General features: G+C 38.1%; 1 protein-coding gene across 2 annotated transcripts in view; it reads right to left on the bottom strand.

The window, feature by feature from the left end:
* LOC111323243 (uncharacterized) overlaps window positions 1-25,037 on the bottom strand; it is a 63,415-nt gene that overhangs the window by 36,397 nt on the left and 1,981 nt on the right. Inside the window, exons 2-9 of one of the 2 annotated variants that reach the window (XM_022926560.2) lie at window positions 19,493-19,571; window positions 14,270-14,492; window positions 10,858-11,065; window positions 9,482-9,584; window positions 8,856-8,940; window positions 8,378-8,423; window positions 7,921-7,996; window positions 6,151-6,253 (exon numbers count right to left, since the gene is read on the bottom strand). In XM_022926560.2, coding sequence (XP_022782295.2) covers window positions 6,151-6,253; window positions 7,921-7,996; window positions 8,378-8,423; window positions 8,856-8,940; window positions 9,482-9,584; window positions 10,858-11,065; window positions 14,270-14,464 — 816 coding nt within the window. In that variant the 5' untranslated portion in view covers window positions 14,465-14,492; window positions 19,493-19,571. Of the gene's footprint in view, window positions 1-6,150; window positions 6,254-7,573; window positions 7,710-7,920; window positions 7,997-8,377; window positions 8,424-8,855; window positions 8,941-9,481; window positions 9,585-10,857; window positions 11,066-14,269; window positions 14,493-19,492; window positions 19,572-25,037 lie in introns of those variants that run through there. The other variant, XM_022926565.2, reaches the window with a different exon arrangement.

The following is a 25,037-nucleotide window of genomic DNA, read 5'->3' as shown; positions in this document are numbered from 1 at the left end:
TTAAATAATTCAAGGTATCGTATTTATCGCGGCTTGCTCACAACGCAATTTCGGCATAAGTCGCTGTTTCAAACCGTAAAATGTTCTCTTTTCACAAAAAAATTTTTCGTCAAAGTTTCCATGATGTGCAGATCACATCTATTGAGATGTTTCTGCAAGGAAAAGTTTTGATTTAAATTATGAGTCGGTGGATCTCGCTGTGAAATTATTTTGAGATGCTTATCGTCTTTTGTGGTGTCACGGCAAGATTATATAGTTGGATCGACATGATTGCTGATTAAAACGGTAAAATGCTCTCTCTTCAATCTCTGCAAGGTGTCAGTTTTAAATCGCGCGGAATCCTGATTGATTGTAAGATGATTGTCCCTTTCTTCTGTCTTCTGAAAACATAATGTGCTAATGGATGTAAGCCAGAAATCCAAAAAGGAGAGAACTTAACTGTGTATCGAGTGCGAATGTCGAATTTCTAAGATACTCCGAAAAAAAAATAAGTAGCACCACTCCAGGAAACATCAGGTCAAAATTGGACCAAGATCGGAATTCTATTGTTACACTCACACACCCACTCACCCACTCATCTCGACAAAGTACGTGGCTTCGCCAGCTTGGGGAGGCAGTAGCCACAAAAGAAATCGTCTCAATACAAAATCTTTTCGCTAGTTCGTAGGTCGTTTCGCAACAACTCAAAGTCGAATCGCCACAAATCATCGACATTTCTGATCCTTGCAGAATGACGCGCGTCACAGATGAATCCAATAAAAAATTAGCTCAATAGAGTCTCTGTGGTAATCCGAAAGTCTGCGGTTTGATTCCTAGAGGGAATTCGGACATTTTCCTTCGTTCGACACTATGACAAGACGGGAAAAATATCTTTCTCTAAATCGTTAGTTTTTCGCTCCAAATATCCCCCAAATCAGACTGACATATTCCCAATAGATTCGAGTCGGGCTAACTGCATAATAATTGTCTTATAGCTAACACTTGAACAGTGCTCTCTCCCCATACAAGAATATTGATTATTACTGTTGTTACAAAACAAATCTTAAATCAATACAACAATACCTCTACAACATGTTCTTCCCTACCAACTACTATGTTATCTCCCAAGATATACTGTCCGCCCTAGAGAAAATTCCCAACAAACTGCTTCCTAAACGACTTTGCTTTCCTTCCTAGACGAACAAACATCTCCAGTGAAATTTCACCCTCCTCACTTCGATTTAACGATTGTGAACGTTTGAATTTTGATTTGAGTTTATACAGTAACGTGTCCACGCCCAAATAACTGTTATCACTTCGTGGTTTCCGTAAATAAAGTGTTTACAAAAATAGTAGCATTTACCACTTCTTCAAAGCATCTTTAGAAACACTTGGACATTTCTCAGTTGAAAATCCTCTCCCAAAGCAATCAATATCAAACGGCGAATTCAGTTTTCATTTAATAATTTGGATATATCAACAAAGTTGAAATGGTAAATTGGCCACCGTAACGATTACAAAAGCTGACGTTTCGAGCGTTAGCCCTTCGTCGGAGCGAATAGAAGAATTGTGGGTTGTGTGTGCTTTTAAAGGCAGAAAATGGAGCTACGTTATTGGTGGGAACATGGCAACGAGAAAAACAAGAGTAAATTAGTGGAATGAAGTTAGTAAATTAAAGTTAATTAATTAATATATTAAAATTAATTAATAATAAATGAAGTTAATAAATTAGTTTTCCTTTAGCTACACAAAAAACTGTGAGTCAAGAGCATTTGCAATCGTAAATTTCACGTTTTTCTTAAAAAAAAAAAAAGAAAAAATTAAGGACCCACAGATGGAAAAACATCCTGTCTTACGCCTAACTGGTGGTAGAAAAAGGAAAAAAAATGAAGATAATTTGGTAAAGATAACATAGCTATATTAAGGACCTAAAATCCGAGCTGGATCAATTTGGGCAGAAAAGAAACATTTTACAACTTCCTCCATGGTACACGAAAGCACAAACTGTTAAGCAAACTCATCACCATTGTTATAATAACCACGGAATACACCAATCACTTTTAAATCCATGTTTACAAATAGTTTATATTTCTTTTTCATAATTTATTTCTACTTGTCACGTTAACAAATGCAACAAGAAACAAGAACACCACGAGATTTGATGGAAGTTTTAATCACCGCATGAAATAAAACACGTTTTGCCAAACTTCGTCATTTCCATTCCACTTTCACACTCTTCATCTTGGGTTTTTTTTTTTTTTTAACATTTTATCGATGGAAGATGTCCCTGATACAATTTCTATTAAAAGCAGCTGAATCGAAAGATTATCAAACGACGATCTAAGGACCTGTTAGCACTAAGCGACCAGAAACGACAAAAGAAAACACTCCGTCACGAAATCTTGATATCTAAATCGATTGGTTGACCATTGTGGTTACAAATATTTTGCACCTATCAAGTACGAACGCTATAACAAAAACAAAAAGTTCGTAGTTACATAATTTTCAATTTTTTATGCAAATGCCACACCAAATTTTTCGGTGTAGTTGGATCAGGGCCTAAGTCACAAAATCGCTCTTTGGGAGATTTAAGTGTCGTGTGACTGGTTTGAATGCATCACCACGTTACAAAGGTGTTCTTGGTATCGGTCGGATTGTCGTCTTCCTGTTTTGCCGATGTATCACCTTTTGCAACGAGTGGATGACGTCGGCGGAGGTGCGCGTGAAACGGTCAGAGATCTTACGTGCGCGCATCTAAACGTTCCGCTTTGATCATTCCTTTGGAGTGAAATTCTCATAAAAAAGTTGGCTATGCTTTGTCGCGTTTGAATGATAGCGGAAGTTGCCAAGAGATTACACCAGTTTCAGGATCAGTTTGACGTAATTACAATTTTTGTTGAAGGCTAGATTTTACTGCGTGATTATGGGGGTGAAATGTAAGGAATTCGATTGTTCGTTCCCTGCTGTGACGTTTGTATTGCTGATTGGAGATCACTTTGTTGGGGGCGGCGATGGCCAATTTAAGGACAAAAATAGGGTAGCCACGTTTTTCGAAGAAGTCTAAGGAACTGAGAAATTGCCATGTGTTGGATGTGAAGATGAACACAACAAATATATGTGAGGGACTGTAGGTTTTTCGTACACACTGGCGCATAGCCCGTAGCCTGCGGTGCCGGCGTATTTTGGGCGCACGAGTGCACATTTTCGTATTAGGCCGCCATCTTAGATTTGGTAACTGTGGAGGATTGGGGCGAGGAAATATTTGATGAGGGAGTAGGTGTTAAGTGGAAAAATGGGCAACGTTGCCCATTTTTCCACTTAACACCTACTCCCTTGGCAAATATTTCCTCGCTCCAATCCTCCACTGTTACCAAATCTAAGATGGCGGCCTAATACGAAAATGTGCACTCGTGCGCCCAAAATACGCCGGCACTGCAGGCTACATAGCCTGTTGCCTTCGATAGAAACATTGACCTTGAAAAGTCAAAGAGGTGTCAGAAACTTCCTTGGTATATTGTAGAGCCGAGTCACCGGAATTAGCAGCGCTTATAAATTTATTGAGTTCCCCTCTGGTAAACTAAAGTAGTGCCATCAAGGTGGCGTGTGTAGAGCTTAAATTTGGAGCAGTAGTATTTATTGAAAAATTGGTGTTCAATGTAACCTACGAAAGATTGGCGAAGCTGGGCTCCATTTTGGAACCCATGGCTACACGATTAATTTTTTTTAAAACAGTTGTGCCCGGATTAGAAACAGTCGAGGGTTAATACTAGTTCAGCTAAGCGAGGTAGTGTTTTCGAACTAGGATTGAGCCGGGCTATTTAGCGTAAAACGTTTTAGGTTGGTTTCTTCCATCTATGTTAAACTTCGTCTTCCTTAGCTTTTCTTCTTTCTAGTTGATCAACCCTTACCTCTTCGGAAATAGTTTCCACGAGGATGCAGTTCTTTCAAGGTTCATTTCTATTTAAAGAAGTTTCTTTACAGCTGCGTAACCTAACTGGGTAACTGAAAAATTTTTACTTTAAATGGTACCTCTCTCAATTCGTAAGAGAATTGCTTTTAAACAATGCATAAGTATCTGAATAAAAATTCGTTCCAATTGAAACAATGCAGTAGAATTTAATGTCAAATATTTTATAAATAGAACTGTTATAATTACCCAACACTTCAAAAGGCCCGAGTGTTGTATGTTTCTCAAGGCCGCGTGTAATTAATCAAACCGCTCTCCTTTCAACGCACAAAAAAAAAACCTCACTGTTGACGAAAGAACACAAGAACGCTTATCTAACGTGCTGCAAACACACGAAAGCAACAAATGTTAAACGATGATAATGTTATCCTGTACAGATCTAACTGCCGTTTGATAAGAGCACTTCAACACTTGATATCGCCAGTTGAGCAGAACAATACACGAAGGTCAGAAAGGTCGGTTCTAGAAATTAAAACGAACACTTTAAACAATGATTGTTTTTCAGTAACTTTTGTCTACGCGACACTTTGGCTGCAGTTTGTTATTTCACCGCAAAACTGTGCGCTCTCTCCGTCGCTGAAGAGAAGTTTTGATATTTTTTACTAATGAAACCTACGGTAAAGACGAAAGTTTCGAAAATTTGAAACAAATTTTTTATCTCATGTTGGCTCCTCACAAGTGTTGAGAAAACAAATTAAACAATCCTTGGGCACATTCAATTATGAGATTATCGCTTTAGAAAAATGATAACCATTTAAGGAGAAGATTGATGAGTGTTTGTAAATAACCAGGACTGAAAAACAATTCTATGATTGAGTGGTGCACAAATGACAATAATGTATAAAGACCACGAATCGACAAAAATACATTTAAAAGAACGGTTTAACAGGGAGAAAAATAAATGTTTTAATCACTTTCAATTAATATCACAAGTAATATGAAATTTAAAGAGAAGGAGCAAAAAAATTAACATAAGATTGTGACGTGTACAAAATACCTGTGATTTGTAAGATACACCTGTATTGCTCCTGGTACCCGTCCACCGACACTTAATGTTTTCTCTCGAATTGCTCCACAAATACATGCATAATTTGTTAATCATATGAGATATAAAACCGCAGTTCGGCAGGCAATATCCGAAAATCAGAAATTAAATAAACACATTGGTACCGATTAAAATGAAAACCGATAAAGATCACAAAGGGTGTTCCTAGATTAAAATACCAACGACTGAGTGTTATTTGTTTTTGAATGTTTTTCAATTTCAAGTTAATCAGCTTTTCTCTTCACCACGACAGATCAAACTGACGAGTATAAAGATACAATAACGCCAAGTATTGATTCTAGCAAAGTAAATTAATTGGTGTACTTTTGAAAAATGTCAGGCGATACTTTCAAATGGATCGTAATTAGCGACTCTCGTAACTTCGAGACGGCAAAACCACAATTAAAGGAACTGTATGAAACCCTATACACCATACATTAAGGATTAAATTTATCTGCCCCGTATCATAAGACTTGCTCAAGAGATAAAACTTTCTTTTAGCCAAGTTTTATATTTTCCGTTGGGTTGCAGAAAGTATCGTCAGCTCCTATAGTGCTGAAATACATACATTGGCGAATTGGCTAAAATCAGTATTGTTATCTTCTAATCCCCTGGAAAATCTCGCCAATTTTCTTTCCTTTTTTTTTTTTTTTTTTTTTTGGACGAAACGCTCACCATGAGGTTCCTTTGGATGTTATAAAATTTGTATCTTTAAGCAGTTTTGGAAGAACGATTCAAGAGACTGCTCCAATCTGTCCATTCACATAAATCATGAAGCGTGACTTAGGTGACAGTATTTAAGGTAAAATTAAAACAGTCACAGACCTCCTGCTTTTCAGAAAAGGATAACTACTGAAAATGTCTCATCACCGACTCTTTCACTAGCTTGGAAGAGAATCCGTTGGACTTGAACTAGTGACTTACCCATCTTCTGGAAGGCGTTCTCAAAACCGCAAGGAATAGCTATGAAACGCTCCTTATATCTCCTGCACACAGCAGAGACCGCAACGCATTAAAAGCATACTCTATGCGCGCAAATGTGGCTATAAATCAACTCTCATACCGCACCAGTCCACGCAAATAAAGTGACACTGTGACTAACACAATGCATTAATGAATAAATTGCCTAAACAAGGTCACATAGAAAACAAATACCCACTGGTTTTAACAATAACGAATCCAGCTGCGGCCTGTGTGATCCCCTCTGGTTATGCACAAATGTTATAAATTCGCTGTCATTTTCTCGCTTCTGTCTCATCAGGCTGAAATAGCAAAAGGAAAATCGATCTGATGAAGGTCTCACAGTATTTTTCAACAGCCCACGATCTTTTCCCGACAATTGCCCTGAAGCTTATTGAAATGTTAGTTAAATGTTCTGTGCATGTTTCAAAGTCCATTTCAAAAAAGCAGAGCATTGTTGCGAACCCAACAAGTACACGCTCGATCTGGCTGCTCCAACCGACCTTCAATCACGCGTGAAACGTGACAGAGATTAAAGAGATTTCGTGACACAAGGAAAGTTCAAAGAACGGCACGTGCAAAAAATAAAAATAATATCAGAAAATGACATAAAAGTGATAATAATAATACAGCGATAGTAATACTAACAATAATAATAATAATAATAATAATAACAGTTTTAAAACCGTAGCAAAAAAATTATAAAGTACAAATCCAAAAAATAATTTATATCTAATACAGCAAATGGCCAAATCGAAGCATAATCCAATATAAAACAGTTTGACGACACAACACACAATTATTAGGCCCATGATGAAAAAGTAGAAAAAGTAGCCACTTCGAAATTCAAACGTCATTCCTTTTCATAACTTAAACCGAAAAATCTCTCCATCTACCTAAAAGCCATCTTGCCATCCAGCCATTCAGACACAACAGACTAACAATGTTCCCCACCCCCTACCAGGAAAGACCTCACCCTTGCTTACCCTGGCCCAGCCCCCACCCAGCCTTCTCACACACCTCTGACTCAGTCATTTTGACTAATCATCTCACCGTATGCTACAGTAGAAGAAAACCCTCATATTCTCTCACTACCACTCCCCTACCCTATAACACACGACACCCTTCATCACCTCTCTTCCCACATACATATACTGACCCGATTCATCAATCACCGAAAAGCTTCTTGCGAAGCAAGCCCTGCTCGCCCCAATCCCCCTCCTCTCCCCCAGGGCTTGCTTCGCAGGCTATAATATCAACGCAGCTAATCACATTCGCCGTGGCGCTCAAGAGTTGTACTTGCTCATCACATGACCCTCACAAGTCTTTCTGATAGTCTCGCTGAGAAAATCATCGCAAAGTCTTGACTCAAAGACGACTTTCAAGCCTTAATGCGATCTGTTCGTTAGTTGGTGAGACAGATTACACTGAGTTTTAGCACGAAACTGCCAAAACTCAGAAGTTGCGATGTCACCCTTTTCAGACACAAATGATCAAACCAGCTGCTTAAGTTCAAAGGGCGAAAAAAGGGCATCTCTAACTTCTCAGTGAAATAAATAAATAACCTGAAGACAATTTTAACTGACTTGAAGAGCTGAAAACACGTGCTGGCATTGACTCACCAGTCCATTACGTTGTTAAAATAACCCGAAATCTTCACAAACGCTTTAGTAAGCATCGCGGCTTCTTCGAAAACTCAATCCAAAGTAGTTAACCTTACTGTAATAGAGAAACTGTTACAAACTAAACAAAACACATAAGGTATGTGAAAAACCGTGCACGTGAGAGCCGGAGCAAGAGACAGACGATGCACGTGAGCAACGAAGTAAGCACGAGACTCGTTACATAAGCAAAAACGGAGCCGAAGCAAGTGACCAAACACGAGACTTAGGGCCACGAGAGAGCCTAGAAACCAAATTGACACACACACCCACACTAAAGAATACATGCAAAATAGTTCAATGCTTACTTTCTTGCACTCTTGAATGCCAAGTAGTAGTCTTCGTACATTTCCCTGAACAGAGGAAACTCAGCATAAATGGCACCTAAAGAAAAAAAATAGAATTACATGAAAATCCAAACAGGAGTGCAACTGAAGAATGTCAAAAATCGTCAAAAGTTCCTAAGATCTGATTGGTTATTCACCCTTCCAACTGTGATAGGTTTTCATGTAAAATTTTTTTGGGGAATTAAGCATTACAACAAGGTAGTACATTCAATGTAAAAAGTTTCTTTATTCCATTTCCAATTCCACTCTCAGTTTGGAAAAAGATTAGTGACAGTCAATGTGAAGGAGTTATAATTTGCAGCTTCTGCTGGAAGAGGTTAACAATACAAATAATACAAAATATAATTGCACAACTGAATTGCATAATTAATTGCATTAAAAAAGACTTAATAAAATGTGTACATCTTTAATTGTTTACCTATCGCAGTAGAAGCTGAATTCCAATTATTAGCAGCTTCTTCCACCTAAAAATGGAAGATGAAAAGGTAACAAACAAATATCTTTCCACTGTAAGAAAATTCCTAAAGAATTTTCCCGCATAAGTTAGCTGTTTTCCCAATGAATGACCGTTCAAAAAATATTTGTCCACCCACAGTTTACTATCTACACTGATGCACTGACACCAAAGGACTGGCTAAGGGGAATGGTCTTGGGGTAATGTTACTCACCTCTATCATGAAAAAACAACAACAACAACAACAACAACCTGGCAGTCTAATATGCCCTTAATGCCAGGAAGGTGTCACTGTCGGACACATGCCCCCTTCTCCCCCCTCCCAGAAGAAAATTCCTCCAATGCACTTGAATTATCAAACCAAATATCCCTTTTCACCTCTAAGGCAAAGACAAAGTCAACAGAAATTTGAGTAAAGAATCAATAGAGAAAAAAAACTTACTTTGGCATAAAGAGAAGAACTCAGGGTACATATGGGCTCTACATAGGCAAACAATTTATGATATTCAGCCCTTGAAAGTTTACTTCTGTAAAAGACAAAAATACTTGTGAATTACAAATGAAACTGTGATTCAAAATCTTTCTAGAGATCCAAGTTTGCGCCCATCTTCCCATAAGCATTAGCAACTTTCATTTCAAGTGTCTCAGTCAGCAGAATCTCTTTCTGTACTAGAAATTTTCCATTTTGAATAAAAAGAGACATGCAGTGTGTATGTAAAAATTTCATGTCATTTTCTATTGCTCTATAATGCAACCATACTTCCCAAAGTTGCATCAAAACAAACCAAATCAGAGTCCACAATTGGAACCAGATTATTGCCAATGCAACTGAAAATTGATTACTGGCAACCACAATTGTATTACTAGTCACAAGTGAAAAACAACTTGAAAGTCTTCACAGTGTTCCTCACTAAAAGAAATGTTTTGCAATTTCATGTTTTGTTGTGTAGCTAAATTTAAGGAATGGGGCTCGTTGGTGACCAAATTTTTCCATCCATCATTTAGAACAAAAGAAGTCACCATAATTTAAAAATTTCCATTTACAAAGCATAAAACAGTCTGACTTACCTTAGAGGTTCAGCATACAATTCAAGCAGGCTCTTCAAGCAGTCATTGTATACTTCTTCAGCATAAACTAGCTCTTTCACGCAGCGAAGTCTGTCATCTTTAACTGGAATGGCAATAAAACAAATAGTTTAGTAATCATCCAGCTGATGTATTGATCAATTTCAAGCTTCAACATTCCCCCCCCCCCCTCCTGGATGGGGAAACCCCTGGGCATTTGAACTTAAAAAGATTGGCTCATTCACATTCCCACCCCTACAGGCCAAATTGCATTCAAATGCCCTATCCAATATTGAAAGATTCTTTGAGTGATCAAAATATCTTTCTGTTGAGTTCTTTTTTTGCTTGTAAGCATTACGATATGATATGAAAATTGCCTTTCTGAGCCATCTGCTCACAAAAGCAGATTTTTAACCTGATGACTCCTCCATGAAAACACATGTTCTACACTGGAAAGACTTGACACTTCTGGTTCAAAATTGCCCCACCCCACCCAGACAAGGTTCAAATTCCCAACCCCCTGGGCCCAGATGATAGTCAAATGCTAATGAGTTTCCTAGTTGAATGAGGGGGGGGGGGGGGGAGTAGAAAATGGTGAAGCTTTAAATTGATTGGTGCATAAAAGATGTATGGTTTCCTGGGTCACCATAAATACTGTAAAAAATTTCAGTAATTGATCAACATCAAAGAGGAAGTGGGAAGTGTTGAAGAAGGTTTAAGTTACTGTTCATTAATGTAGGGGATAGGTTGATTGTTTTAACCAAGAATGCAGCATTATGAGCAGCTACTGATAAAACTGGACCTCCTTAGAAAAGTAACTAGATTAAGAGTGTCCATCTTGGGTCTACAAAACTTCCCAGGGCTGTCATTATGTTTGAAAGTAAATATAATGGCAAATAAGAAATAGTAGGCAGCTAGCTTATCAAATACATCAAGTCAGATATTAGTCAGATTACATGTCCTAGGCATTCAAGGAAATTCACAAGAACTGTCAAGAAAATTCTAAACATGGAATGAGTTAACATATAAACTTGTGAGTGGTAAATCATGCATAAAACTACATGAAAAGGAAAATGTCTACATGTACTGCACAAACTTCCCAGATACTATTTCAATCACTGAATGATTTTCCATCAACACTCAAGTTACAACAAGGTGAGAGTAGGCAGATAAAGATTGCAGGTATCTGGTGGTTTAGGCCGGCCAGCTCTGTGTTTGAGCTGCAGGGGAAGTGCACAATAGACCTACGTATACAATCAAACAAGATGTTCCTAGCTAGGAACACCTCGCGCAAATGTGCACACGCTAACCACCACTATACTTAACTCAACTAGCGGCAAACCTTTTGTAACAAGTGCAGTATTTCCACAATAACTCACTTGTATGAAGATTGTCAAGCTGAAAATTTGACAGCATCTTGTCCACATCCTCAATGGCTATCTCTGCATTCTCTACACTTGTAGCACTTGCTTCAAGATTCAGAAGAGTCTTTTCTGGTAAAGTGCGCACTTGATAGTTGGTTAAATTGTATTCCTGACAGATTCCAGCAACGAGATCCCTCACTGTCATGTTACGCTCTGCACTCAGCTACATGTTAACAACAGAGTACAAAAAACATCATCACACTGTCACCATCAATTTTCTTGTGTCTATAGTCAAATACTTTAGATCTATTTATCATGAGGTTTTAATATATTTAAATTTATTTGTTTAGGAGGGGGGGGGCTAGTTAGAAATTTTAACACTTTTAAATGAGCCTCTTGTTCCCTTGTTTCAGGTATTTACGCAAGAAGGGTGTCAGTTTGATAGCCTTACATGAAACAACAAATTCAGCATAAATTATGAACTTGTCTTCATGCCATGACTTAAACTACCATAACCCAGAACTAAAAACTACAAACAAAAAAAGATCTACCATCACTTTCATTTGCAGAAGATGAAAAAACAGAAGAAAAATCTGCTCAAAACAAATTGCCCACTGTACCTGCATCCAAGTTTTCCTAACACAAAGTGACTACAAGTACCTGAATAATAATATTACCCAAGGCATAATTATCCATCTCCTCAAGCCTGGTGAGTATTGTCCACTGATCAGCTCAACTTCATTTCAAGGAGTAATCAATTCTATTCATACCGCCTTTAGTAAAACTTTTTCCAGTGGTAAACAACCACTTCTTTTACGCTAAACTATCCCTAGACTTGTCAAAGAATAGGTATCCCTTGTTACATATGCTGCTGCATCCTAAATTAATCATTTGTTTCTACATTCCCTGACTTCTGCATATAATTCCACTCTAGGAACATTGATTTTTTTAAACTAAACTTGCAAGGCCCACTCTTGCACATGCATGCACATATCAACTTAGATTATTAAAGGTATCTCCATAAATGTTATTAAATATTGTCTTCAAGTTTGATTTTTTTTATTGTAATTTTATTGCAACACGTAAAAGCAAAATAAACAGAAACCGCCTCCCGGTTAGCTCAATTGGTTAGAGCGCCGGATTGTGTTGTGCGGGAGGTCGAGAGTTCGAGCCCCGGCCGGACCAATACTCATGGTCTTAAAATAAGTGAGGAGAATTTGCTACCTTTCTATAATATCAAGAAATGGATAGATATTCTAGTCTTCTCAAATAAGGACGAATAAACCGTAGGCCCCGTCTCCTGCAGGGTTAGGGGCAGACGTTAATTTCCCACGTACGAGATTACTGTGTGGTGGATGTCCTCCCCTGGGGTGGGATGGGAGGGAAGGTGAGATTGTTACATGGACTGAAGCGGCTGCCAGAGGCGCCTGATAATGCTAACATCCGATCTCAACCTTATCATTGTAACTAGACACATTTGTTGTTTAGAGTGCTTAAGACTCTCCCTCTCTCAAACACCACAGTAACCCTTTACACCCTCACATCAGTATGTATATTCTCCATACTGTTCTCTATACATTTCCTGAGGTGCTGACAAGGAGAATTTGTTTAACAATCAAGAGCTTCTTTAGTTGGTGATCATTTCCTTCACTCTTTGTGATCTTAATGTTTGATGATATTGTAAGGAGAAATTACTGGCAGATGCTAGTCACATGTAGGGGCAAAGGAATAAACTGAAGATGGCATGAGTCATACTAAAACATGCCTTTAAAAAAATACTAATGTAAGTTAGATATAACTTTTGATTCTATTATTGTCATGGAGTAACAGAATTATCTCTAGATTACATGCTTAAGTCAAGTATTTCTCAGAGTTTAAGGCAAACTTTCAAGTAATGATTTACAAATGAGCCCCCTAATGACAAAAAAACTCACTAGCAATCTCAAAATCACTCCAAAGCAACAAACAGAAGAGACCCCAAGGCAAAATTTACTTTGTTATTATTGTTATTGGAAGAAAACTCTTAAATGGAAAATTGTTTGAATTACAAAATAGCATTTCAGCCTTTTCAAGTAATTTAAATCTTAGATAAAGATATCAAGCTATCAGTTATCATTAAAACCAGGTAAGCCTATCTGAAAACGGAAATGAAATGGTCATTTCAAATACTATACAACCATGCATTTCTACACACAGGTGCTGTTTGTTCAAACTGGAGTTTGTGGATGTTCTTTCAATACCCTAAATGTAATACACAAATTTAGCCAATTTAATTATTCCAGGTTAAATGAATGAGCCATCAAATTCAAGCTAAACTCTCCAATTGATAATATACTAGACAAGAGAATATAAATATTGCGTGTAAATATCGACAAAAATGAGTCATGTGAAAATTATAAACTTTCTCTTGTAGGATAATTTTGGCCTTAATTAACATGTCATGCAGATTCCGACACAAAGTTTGTTTGGGTTTTGAGGTTTGACGTGTAAAGAGATTAACCAAAAGGACCACAGAAACCGCAAATTTAAAGCGCGATCGAATGTATCAAGTACTTTCTAGGTGGGTTTACCTCCCACGTATAATTACTAAGACATTCCTCGATGACCAGTTCGACTGAGAAGACAACAACTATGTCAGAGCAGCAGCCCATTGAAAATTAACATGACATTTGTGTATTTATGTAACAAGGTCCTCGATCGTCAAGAAAAGGTCTCGAGACTTGTTTCAGAGGTGACATCTTATGATCTAGACCGTAACAAGCCAATGAAGGAAAGGAAATGACGAATTGACCAAGGTCAAATTATAATACATTGAGCCGATTTTGGAATCACGCACTTTAATTCCGATGATCGGGTTGGTTTGTTATTTCAAAACACTTTTACAAAATATTCTGAGGAGTTTCACACCAATGTCTACAAATCTGGCGTCCTGTCTTTTTGTTTGCTCAACTCGAAAACGATAAATCGCTGTGTGAAGCCACTCAAACACAGTCACTCTGTCAAACAAAACACAACATCCTCTTGGCTAATACCGCTATGCAACGGTCGCAATGGTGCATGTTTAACAAAACATTTCCGCGTGATACCACAGATTTACTAAACTTATTCAACTCATGGGTGTGTTAAGTGTATTTTCCGCATAAAACAGCTGGCAACAACGCTAAAAACTGTGCGGATTTGACGACAGACATTTTGGAATCAACATGCCACAGTATGAAATTCTAGCACAGTATTCCAACGCTGTACCCAACTGCTCAATTAAACGCCTAAAAAAATTCCATCACAGTCAAATTATGCAGCAAAAGGAAAGACCAAAGAGCTTTACATGCACAATTAACTACTGTGACACAATTGTTAAAATAAAACACAACAATCAAAAATAGTTATCGACAATATAAGTCTACGCGATGAAGTGCTTCAGCCTTACCAATCTTGGTTTTCCATCAGGAAGAATGGCCTTTACCATAAAACTCTGCCCTTGCCCTTCGTCCATACGGAGTATATTTAACACTCCTAGCAGAGTTTGGTCTGTCATCGATCTAGTTCGATTTAGCAGCGAGATTGACGACGAGAAGGAGTGTTTTCGCGGCCTTGTTTTCGCACTTGTGGTGGCAGTCGCCATTTGCTGTGTGAATTCCCACTAGAGACGGCTGCAGTCGAAATAAGACAAGTAACAGAGAAACGTCAGCGTTTTTGCTCTAAAGGAATTCATAAGGAAAACCTCGCAGCTAATTCTAAAGACATATCCATGGTTATTGTTCGACAACCACGAGCATAAAATACATTCGTCCGGTATTTTTTAAGCCGTCGAGGGATTCGTGATTCATGTTCGGCACCGAAGTTATCGGAGCGTGAACTATGTACAAAACAATGTGGATTGGCTTATCAGCAATTTGATACACCCTAAAAGCTTCGCTCGGAGCAATTAAAATATGGGATACATAAATTACGATCATTATCCTATCAAACCCAGGATTAAGTTACATCAAACATTCAAAACAGTTCTTCAAACCGGATTTTGTTAAATGCAGCAGGCATTTTTTTTTTTTTTTTTTAATGTTGAAATTAGAACAAAGCTTCGAGTTGATTTATACACCCAGTAGACTTCGAAGTAAAATGAAGACAGTTAACTTAACTGTCTTGCTTGGCCGGAACAAATATGTCTGCAGTGGAAAAATATTAAGTTTGGGGAAGATTGTAAATTATATTTACCTTACACCAAACTTATGCTGATGCATAGCTCATCTGGAAAAATGCTAGGTTCTACAGGAAGTGAAACATGTTTGGCTGCAAAACATCTATGGTCACAAATCAGAGAAATATTTTTCCACTCAAACACTAATGCGAAAAAAGCCAAAAAAATCTTAGAAAGGTGGTATATGCATATCTGTTTTTGGAATAACCAGGTTAAGTGTAACGATCAGACGAACTTGTATGATTTTTGTCTCCAACTGTACACATACACGAACATATCGGAAATTTACTCCGAAAATGTCTTCAAAATATTTGACCTTTTTATAACCTATTTCTAGACTCTTGAAATCGGCTTTGCTATCAGCCTCATTAGCTTGTCTCCTCGACTAAACCACGTCAGACATACCACAGTTACTAAACAAATTTTTTCGTTCTATCCTCAGTATTTCCTTTGGCGCACTTACTCCCAGGAGATACCCAACTTTCAAGCAGACAAAATGAGGCTCGGCAAGGAATTTCCTTCCTCAAAAATGTGAGACAGGGGTTTGTATTTTTATGCAAGATCAAATAACAGTAATTTCCAGAAGAGAAAGAAAAATCATCTCTCAAATGTTCTCTAAATTTATATGTTTTCGAGAGCAGAACATTTGCTATTTATTTGTGTCGAAGTAGAATCTGAGTCTCCCGTTGTGCCAGGAGTCGAACGCCAAAGGGAACTCGAAAAGTCCCGGGGACTCAGTCGAAATTGCAGCTAGATGTTCTATCAAGTGAGCACTGAAGAACTCGTTAGTCAGGCCTTACACTTAGTTGATCTGTCTAAAGCTGGAGCCGCAAACACTCCACTAAGCTCCCTCTCTATTTAGCCACCCTTTAATATAAATCCCCCTTTCCAATAAGCCCCACACCTATTGAGCTTCATGTATAAAAAACCCCTCTCCCCCACCCTAATCTAAAACGGTTTTATTGCGTTTGGTAGCTGAGTTACAGAACAATATACATATATGTTTATATTAGTTCCTATTTTAAATGTGGGTTCTAAAGCAAATACATGCAAACTTCATATGATATTCATTTTTAAAGCAACAAGCTATTTTTATTATCCTCCCCCTTCAATAACCTTCCCCGAAGTCTAGAGGCCCTGGAAATTGATGAGCCCCAATCAAAGTGGGGAAGAGAAATGGTTGTAACAAAGGCTCAGCACTGTCCGGTATGAAATCGAAGTGGTGGGTATGCGCATGACCAAACTTCGATTACTTCCACCCCACCCTACCCCATTCCCTTCAACCAAGGATTTTACCTGGAAATTTTCGGAACTGAAATGGCTTTAAGGAAAAAATTGCTGTCTGTTTATGCCGCCATGATAACATACGTCAAGGAAGGATCAAATGTTTGAAGCAAAGTTGACGCATAAGTACAAAGCGCCGGAACTTATGATGAGAGACTGGCAAGCTTCTTCTTTTCACTGCTGATTGGTAGTTGTACCACTCTGAATGCTCGTATTTCAAAAAACTAGACTGATGAGTCACTGCCACTGATCTCCGAAGCTGCTCTTTGGGATGTCACGCGTCACGCAATGCTTTTTAAAACGAACAGGGTTGCGAACGTGATTTGGTCACAATGATTAAGGGGGTAAAATGTCGCTTGAGGTATTCTGCATTTTTCACCTTCGGTAAGTTCTTCAAAATATGTTAATTTTGGTTGTATGCTTTTTAAAATTTAGATAGAGTTTTGTTATTATTTCAAACCTCCAAATTTTAGATAACAGTCGATGGCGGAGGTGTGTTCAATGGTTCAAACCTAGCTACTCATCAGCTAACAAAGCTGGGAAAGAGAGACTCAGACGAAAGGTAGTCCTCTTTGAGATTTTAAGACCGTTTTAATAATGTTCATTTGGTCACAAAAAAGGGCTGAGTCGCGTTAAGCAAGCTCTACATTTTAGCCTGAGCTTATCCGCTGGAGCTCCACCTTTGTTTGTTTTGGCAATGCAAACTGACCACAACAACCGTTTTACTTAAAAAGTGCCAAAGAAAGTATGACGTTGAAATGAAATGCCTAGAGGTCACCGAATATTTTTCCTTTACTCGCATTCTAATGGCAAAGTAGTCGCGACTCGCGTGATTCGTCAGCCGGTGATCGCCATTGACACTGATTTGTCATCTTACAGTATGTTGTACATTTGTTATATTTGAAAGTGCAGTTTAAATACTTTTTGCTCACGGTTTGCGCAAAAATCGCATTTTGCGATATTTTGTCATGACAATATCATGTTCATATATATGGGGCGTTTTACGACAGGAAAATGAAAAGAGTACAATGCTCTGTGGAAGGTTGATAAAAGGGAAACCTTTCTGTCTAAAGTGGTAAATGAAAAGGCTTTGGTTTGGACATGGCTGTTTATCTTCCCTCCCCCTCCCTCCCTCCAACACCCTCCCCCTTCCCCCACTAACATCCCCAAGGGAAATGCAAGAAAGAATAACTCGAGGAAGTTCCCTGATAGAAAACATTTTGTCCAGATACCAGTTGTCTAAGTCCAGAAAGATCTTGTAGACTGAAATGAGTTATGGCTATCTTTGTTCTGTTGAAGATATTAGAGCCAGAAGCAGATAGCGAACTCGCTTCATTGTGATGAAAGTTAAAATGTAATTATGAATGATTTTGGTAGCCCGGTATTTCACCCTAGAGAGATCCGGTCGATAAGCGTACAACTGGCCCCAGATGTGTATTGATCTTGGCAAACTGCTAAACTTTGAAGGCATTCGATTCATGAAGTGTAGAACACAAACTTATCACTTTCTGAGTCCTTAAAAAAACTCTACCGAACTGATTATTTCAAACACTGTCATCACTTTATTTTTATTTTACAGTATTTCATTTAACAAATGGTAAACACCACAGCGTACACTATTGAGTTATGGATGCACGCGGGAGGTTGCTAAGCACGAAAGAAGCGTAAGAGTCGCTCGAGGCGATAGCCGAGAGCGACTCTAGCTTCTTGAGTGCTTAGCAAACCTCCCAAGTGCATCCATAACTCAATAGTGTACGCTGTGGTGTTTACCATTTGTTTTATAACATAACATTGATACATTGTAGCTAAAGAGTTCCCGTTTATTTAACAAATCTTACGCGACCAGAAAAAACAAGCGCGCGCGGAAAAATAGTCTTTGCATTTGCTCACGTCAGCAGCGTACACCCATGGGCAAATGGGGGACGCTAAATTGACCAATCAGAGCGCGCGCTTTACTTTGGTTATGTTATAATTATTTTTTTAGTATACTTGAATTTTACGTTTTGAGTTGAAGAACCAGAGATAGAGAGACGAGGTCGATACCAATTAGCATGACTGCTGTAGGGCGTGAAACAAACAGAGGGTCATACTTTGCTTCAGAACATTTTTCTAAGTAAAAAGTATTAACTGTAATTGAAACTTAAAGCGATGAGTTAAATAAAGGTGAATCAAAGGTCATTCATTTCCTTTACTGGAAATCAAAACAAATCTACTTCGCCGTTTACTTTGAAATATGTCTTTTTCTGATGAAAGTTTTCGGTCTAAAACGTGTCTAAAAAACATAACGCATTTTAAAATTCTTTCCAAAAGTATTCAAAAGTTGCCGCCTTTTTACGCAAACTGACTTGTAAAATTTGATTGGAAAGAAGAGACAAAACTTATTGCAGATGGTGAGGTTTGCTTCTCTTTCAGTTCTTTAAATATTCATTTTCCCCGTTACTCTTAGCTGCATAGAGCGATAAAAGATCAAAGGAATTCTCATCAGAGATGTATTTGTTTACTTTGTGATAAGTGACTGCTTATTTACCAAACAAATAACTGAGATCATTATTAGACCGTATTACGATCTACGTTTTATGAAGATTCCATAAGGGGCTAATCTGACGCGATTCAGAAATGAATTGAACTATCAAAGTATTTGGGATCCCCAGTAGAAATCAGTTCAAAGAGCGTTGGTTTCGCAGTTAATTCCATGACAACAATATTGCGACTAAACTGAATCATTTCTCCGCTCTGAGCCAGTTCGGGCGAGACGTTTTCCCAAATTTGGTTTGTCGCGTCTGGTGGCTCATTTAAAGAATTATAAGGCATGCAGAAAGATAAAAAAATTCATTGCAACATAGGTGCAGTAATTTTATTTATTGAGAGTCCCTCTGTTGTAAGAAATAAACTGAACACGTGAAATTCGTTAGGGTAAAGTAACGTGAACGTACATATCCCATAATATGCTCCTGTCATCAAACACGACTACACTTTGTAAGTGCTCGAGTAACCCTCTGATTGGTTATAAAAACGAATCAGAAATGTACGGGTATTTTCGGTTGGAATATTTGCTGATAACAAAGATCTTTTAACAATTCAACAGAACAAAATTTGCAAAGAAAAAGAGGATCAATTAACTAAACACCCCCCCCCCCCTCCACAAAAAAAAAAAAAATTTGACCACCATACCTGCATGGCTGGTTCTTGCTTCAAAGCGTCACCTCACTCTTGATTGGCTGGCTGTCTCGTTTCCGGTTACTAAAAGAACCTAAAGAAATGAAAAAAATAAGGCAAAATAAGAACCGAACTGATACTTGCGCTTGAACCAGACAGCACTAGCACGTGCTTTAATGAGTATTACACATTTTTCTTCGTCACGAGAGAATACTGAAGGTTACGTGACCGAAAGCAGAGAAAGTTCTCAGAAAAAATATACCACTCCGTATTTTCTCGGTTTGTCTCCATTAGTTCCAGAGTATCAGAGATGTCTATCATCTCAAGTCTGCTTGTCTGCAAAATCTAGGGAGACTGGATAACAAGATAAAATCCTTGGAATTTTCCCCTGGGATTTTCCTGTGGGATTTTCCTATGGAATTATCCCCTAGGATGTTTCCCTGGATTTTTCGCGACAATGAAAACCCGTTTAACCTTCATTCCTCATGCACTCTTCCCGACCTGGTCACCATAAGAAACATACTCCGCACAATCAAAGTAACTTATTGCAGCCAAATGCAAAATACCAACTGTTGTAAGTCACACTTTTAAAATATTTGTGACATTTACTTCTGTTCCGGCACGTGTTAGAGTTCTCGCAATTTTTCTCGCAATTTTTTTTTTTTTTTTTTTTTTTTTTTTTTTTTAGTATTGTCGAAGAGATATATATCTTTTAGATTCCAGTCGCTGATTAAACTAATCTGTGAAAAATCTCTACTATGTTCGTCTTGTGACAATTTTGACGACATCGTCTCCAACATCGTCTCCAATCCCTTGGATTGTTTATACCACTTACTGCCTTTCGATAACCGAGATCAACTTATGGAGTTACGACGACGCAGACCATTTAGAGTTTCCTTTAAAACAAATCGGTTCAGAGATACTTTCATTCCAGCAAGCGCAAGACATTTTAACTAGCATTCATTATAATTGTATATGTAAATTAGTTCCCTTTTAGGTTTGATTTTATTGTATAGTTCTATTACATAATTTGTACACCTTTGCAATTCAGCTTCCAGCTGCTATTAAGGTATTCTTAATAAACGTCTATCTATCTATCAAACTATCTAAGAATCAATCCACATTTTTTTTGTAATAGATGTTCGAAAGTTTCATTTCCCTAATACGAAAAACCTCAATGGCTGACACTCTGCAAAGGATTAAAAAAAATGATTGTTTTAATTATCAATAATTACAAAAGATAAGACTATAAGTGTAGGTCTTTAAAATCTCTGATTAAGAAACCACATTTGGTATTCCCACGTGGGCAAAGATTCCTCGCATCGTTTGGGAATTATCGTCGAATTAAAAGTGGTAGTAATAGGTGCTAAGCCGATTATATAGCAGACTAATGCTGCTGACTTATCAGCAATAAACAACCACAGCTTGCTATGAATGCAGCCTGCACAATGCAACTGAGATATGAGCTAAAGTAACAGAAAACGAGATTGATGTGAGAGCGCAGTGGGTGGGGGGCGGGGGGGGTCACTTTGTTATAGAACCTTATATTTATGAGCTTGCTGTAATGGGTAGGATTTTTAAACTCCGTCGTTCAGGGTAGGGTGTAGACTATGGACAAGAATAGTTTAGAAATAGGTGTTTAGAAATAGGTGGAAGTTGACGATTATACAAACTTTACCCCAAGCTAAAATTTTACTGTTGAACGGGGAAGGCGAGGAGAGAATTCGAAATGAGAGTAGGAACGGAGCGGAAGACTTGATGCCAATGGTGAAAACTTCCAAATGCGGGCTTGAGTCATATTCCCTGAGAAAATATTTATGAAACCCGGATTGAAAGAGAGCAGCAAGCTCTATCTCCTCGGTCACTGTTCAGTGTTTCGAAATTGATCTCGGACGGACTCTCCCCGAGCCCTCTCTCTGGAACAAGAGGGTACGTAAATAAATGGATTCTATGGAAATTGGGGCAAGGTAAGGCACTTCTGAGCTCAGTCTGGACCAACCGCAAGAGCATCATGGTAAATGAGTATTCCTTCTCCCCACTCCTTATACCACTGTTTTCAGTTAGAAAATCTATCGAGGTTTGAGCGCATTAGAAGTTATGCCTCTCAAGTCTGTCCTTTCAGAGTGCTTTTCAAACAAAAACCCTTTCAGGATTGATGTAAGGTTTCGCTCTTTTCATTGAATTCGTGGTGCTTAAGCTCAAATTAAGTGGCCTTTTCGAGCAGCCGAGCAAAACAAAAAAATAATTTCGAAATATACTGAGCACTTTACCAGAATTTTGTGAATTGATTTTTCCGCAATTTTTCCAGACGGAAGCTTCCAGTTATTTATCATAATCATTTTACGATATCAATCCACACAAACTCGCCTTTCCTACCTCTGATGTAATCTGCTTTTTTCCAATCTTCCACCTCCCAATTCCACGACCAAACTACTTGGTAAGAACAATCTAACAGTGAAGTATCATTTAATCGCCCCATGATTGACAGTGGTAAATATTCATTTGACATTTCTTGGGTTCCATTGGTAGTAAACATCTTGCGATAAGCTCAATTACTTCGTAAGTTAATCCAACAAATAAATATTTTCTTTTGTTATTCGTTTTAGTACCACTTACGGTAGACGCGAACATCAGCGAGAAAATTTAATCCTCTTATAGGCGTCTTAAAGTTTTGATTTGCGACACCGTTAATTGAGCCCGAAAAGAGGCAAAGGCGTAACCAGGCCGCTAATTTTAAAACGTTTTGTAATACATCTAAAGAGATTTGGCGACGAACCCAATATACACACTCAAAATGGTCGCTGGAAGACGGTACCTTAGTTGATGCCTATAACTTAACTACGTCCCTTTTGCGGTAAGACAAGAGCATGTCCTTGAGTCCCAATAAGGTACTTTGTTAGGATCCTTACTTGAAATACTTCATGTACCTGGTGTCTTACAATGGTGACAAAAATCACTTCACCTACGTAAGCTGGAGCTAGACCGTGTATGGTGCGGAACGCCCTTGACGGAATTTTAACAGCTATACGATATTTTACAGACAGTCATTGCAATGACTTGAGCAAGAATTGTGGTCTGACAAGATCTGCTCTCAGAGCAGGAGTCCTAGAATATCGGGCGCACAGCGACATCCTGAACTTTCCTTACTTTATGTAGGGGTCATTTGGGAGTTGTGATAGTTGTCGAGGTAGCTTGATATAAAAGCATGTTTAAGAGTTTCTTAGTGTTCTTTAGTTAGGTAACTTTTAATTTTTCCAGTGATGATAAAACCCTGTAGGATTAGTTCTAGTGATATAGTCTACCATAGATCAGTTTGAGTCAAAACAGATTCCAATATTTTGAACAGGAGAGCGTGGAACTATAATTGCATTGGTCATTTCAACGTGTCCCAAATAAGCACTGCAGCTAGCTGCTATTTCGTGACGATCCAAAGAAACTCAGTAACATTTGTCTCATTCAGGTGCTGAGAAGAATTTAACCATTTAACCCCCAGAATTGATTAACTTGTGACTTCTCATCGTATTTAGCATACATCATCTTGCAAACATGTAATGAGAACAGAGAAGCTTGTCAGCTGAAAGGTGTTATCTTGATTTAAAGTGGACTTCTCCTGTCTAATTTGCAAGGATATATATCCAGTCGGTCAGGAGAATAACTATTTAGATCTGCAGAGTTAAGGTTTTAGCGCTAGATCCTCAGGGCCAAAATCATAAGACAATATGAAGAATGACAGTGGAACACCTACATGCGTGTTGCAAATCGTTAAATTCAGTTTTTAAACGAACTTGGGTTAAAGGTATTTGGGGGAAGGGGGATGGTTAGTAAGTGTACGCAAATTGGCCGATATGCATATCTGTTTTTGGCCGACAGTAGAGTTACTTTAAAACTTTCCGTGATGTAACCTACCTGCGTATGAATGTACATATGTATGTTTTGCTTTTCTTCTTCTGTATCTAAGTTTTATCCCAAGTTTTCTGCCTTTGCTGACGTACGGGAAATAGACTTGCAAAGTAACTGATTACAGTAAAGTGTAAAAATAAGTCGACAAAAAAATAATAAAACCTTCATCCTGACAAAGGAACGAACTTCTCCACAATTCGAGCTTCAAAACGAACAGAATCTGTAGTCTCGATTAAAATTTTCGGCTGATCTAGGATCTATTTCTAATTAATTCCTTATTCCGCTTAATTTTATTTTCAAAAATTCGCATTTCATATGCTAGTTTTAGGCTTAATCTTGTCATAGTTCGCAAGTTTACGACAGCCACCGTTCATCCAACGAGCATTCTTACAATACAGGGCGAATTAACAATTATTCCACTCGCGCTAGTTGGATATGAGATGATAGATAGCCAACGAGGCGCGTAGCGCCGAGTAGGCTATCTATCATCTCATATCAAACAAGCGCGAGTGGAATAATTGTTTTATTAAAAACGTTAAATGAAATTATTAAATTTCATTAAATTTTTAGCTCTCTTTTAATTTTAAGCTGACACGTACGCTTACCATATTTTTAGATTATGGTATATTGGCTGATATACCATAATGGCTAAGCCAATAAAAAGTCTTGAATTGCATTATCCATTGATCTAGTTTTTAATAATTTTCGTTGCACCACACAGATACCGGTAACCTTTCTGTTATTGTAAGCGAAACTTCTCTGTTCAGAAGAATCTGCAATTTAACTGGGGTTATACTGAACTCACTTACATACTATGTTATGTCTTGAGATAATCTCCCGACAGATTTTGATCCGATTTGAGAATAATGAAAAAAAAACTAACCGGCTAACTCTCGTGTGCCCTGAGGCTAAGGTTTAAGCTGATAACGTTCAGAATCACACATGATTTGTATAAATCTATCCTGTTCGGTTGTTACTATTTAGGACCTAGAGAATTCAAGTAATCCAACACAATTCTTTTTATTCCTGGAACCGTCCACTCCGACTCCGCGAATTCAGTTGACCATTCCATGCTCGAAAGAACACGAATGTGTCAAAATATGGCAAACAGAGAAATCAAGAAAAGGTAACAGCTGTTGCCACAAGGAGGGCCAAAAACCCGATGAAACAAACCGTTTGGCTTTTCCTCTTCGGAGGGTTCTGCACATATCAATAAATAGAAATGCCGTTTACATCATAATGTAGTTTTTTTCTCCATCATTGAAAATGAAATTCAGTACAACTCAATCAGCACAAATACTTGAACCTTTGATCAAGTTGGGTGAAATAGAAAAAACTCAGGTAACGCGGATGTTTTCGATCAGATTCTTAACTGGTGTTCCCTTGATCCCTCTGACCGCACTAGATATTTCATTAAGAACATCTGTACTGTGATGAAACATACACAGATAATTTTCTCTGACGACAGGATAAAGGAACGAAAAAAGAGCGGCCGGTATTTTCGTGACTGTAACAGTCTGGTCCATAAATATACCACTTTCGTCTCAAGGGTTTGAAGGACTGTGTCTTCATATTTTGAGTAGTTTCCTGCGACATCCAGAATTTCCTTCAACTTGACAGAGAACACTAAATATTACTTTCGCGCTAGCATAAAACTAAA

The sequence above is a fragment of the Stylophora pistillata genome, chromosome 8 (genome assembly GCF_964205215.1).
Source record: "Stylophora pistillata chromosome 8, jaStyPist1.2, whole genome shotgun sequence".
In the NCBI taxonomy this organism is placed as follows: domain Eukaryota; kingdom Metazoa; phylum Cnidaria; class Anthozoa; order Scleractinia; family Pocilloporidae; genus Stylophora; species Stylophora pistillata.
Note: the sequence above shows the minus strand (reverse complement) of the source record. Positions and strands in the feature narration are given on the sequence as shown.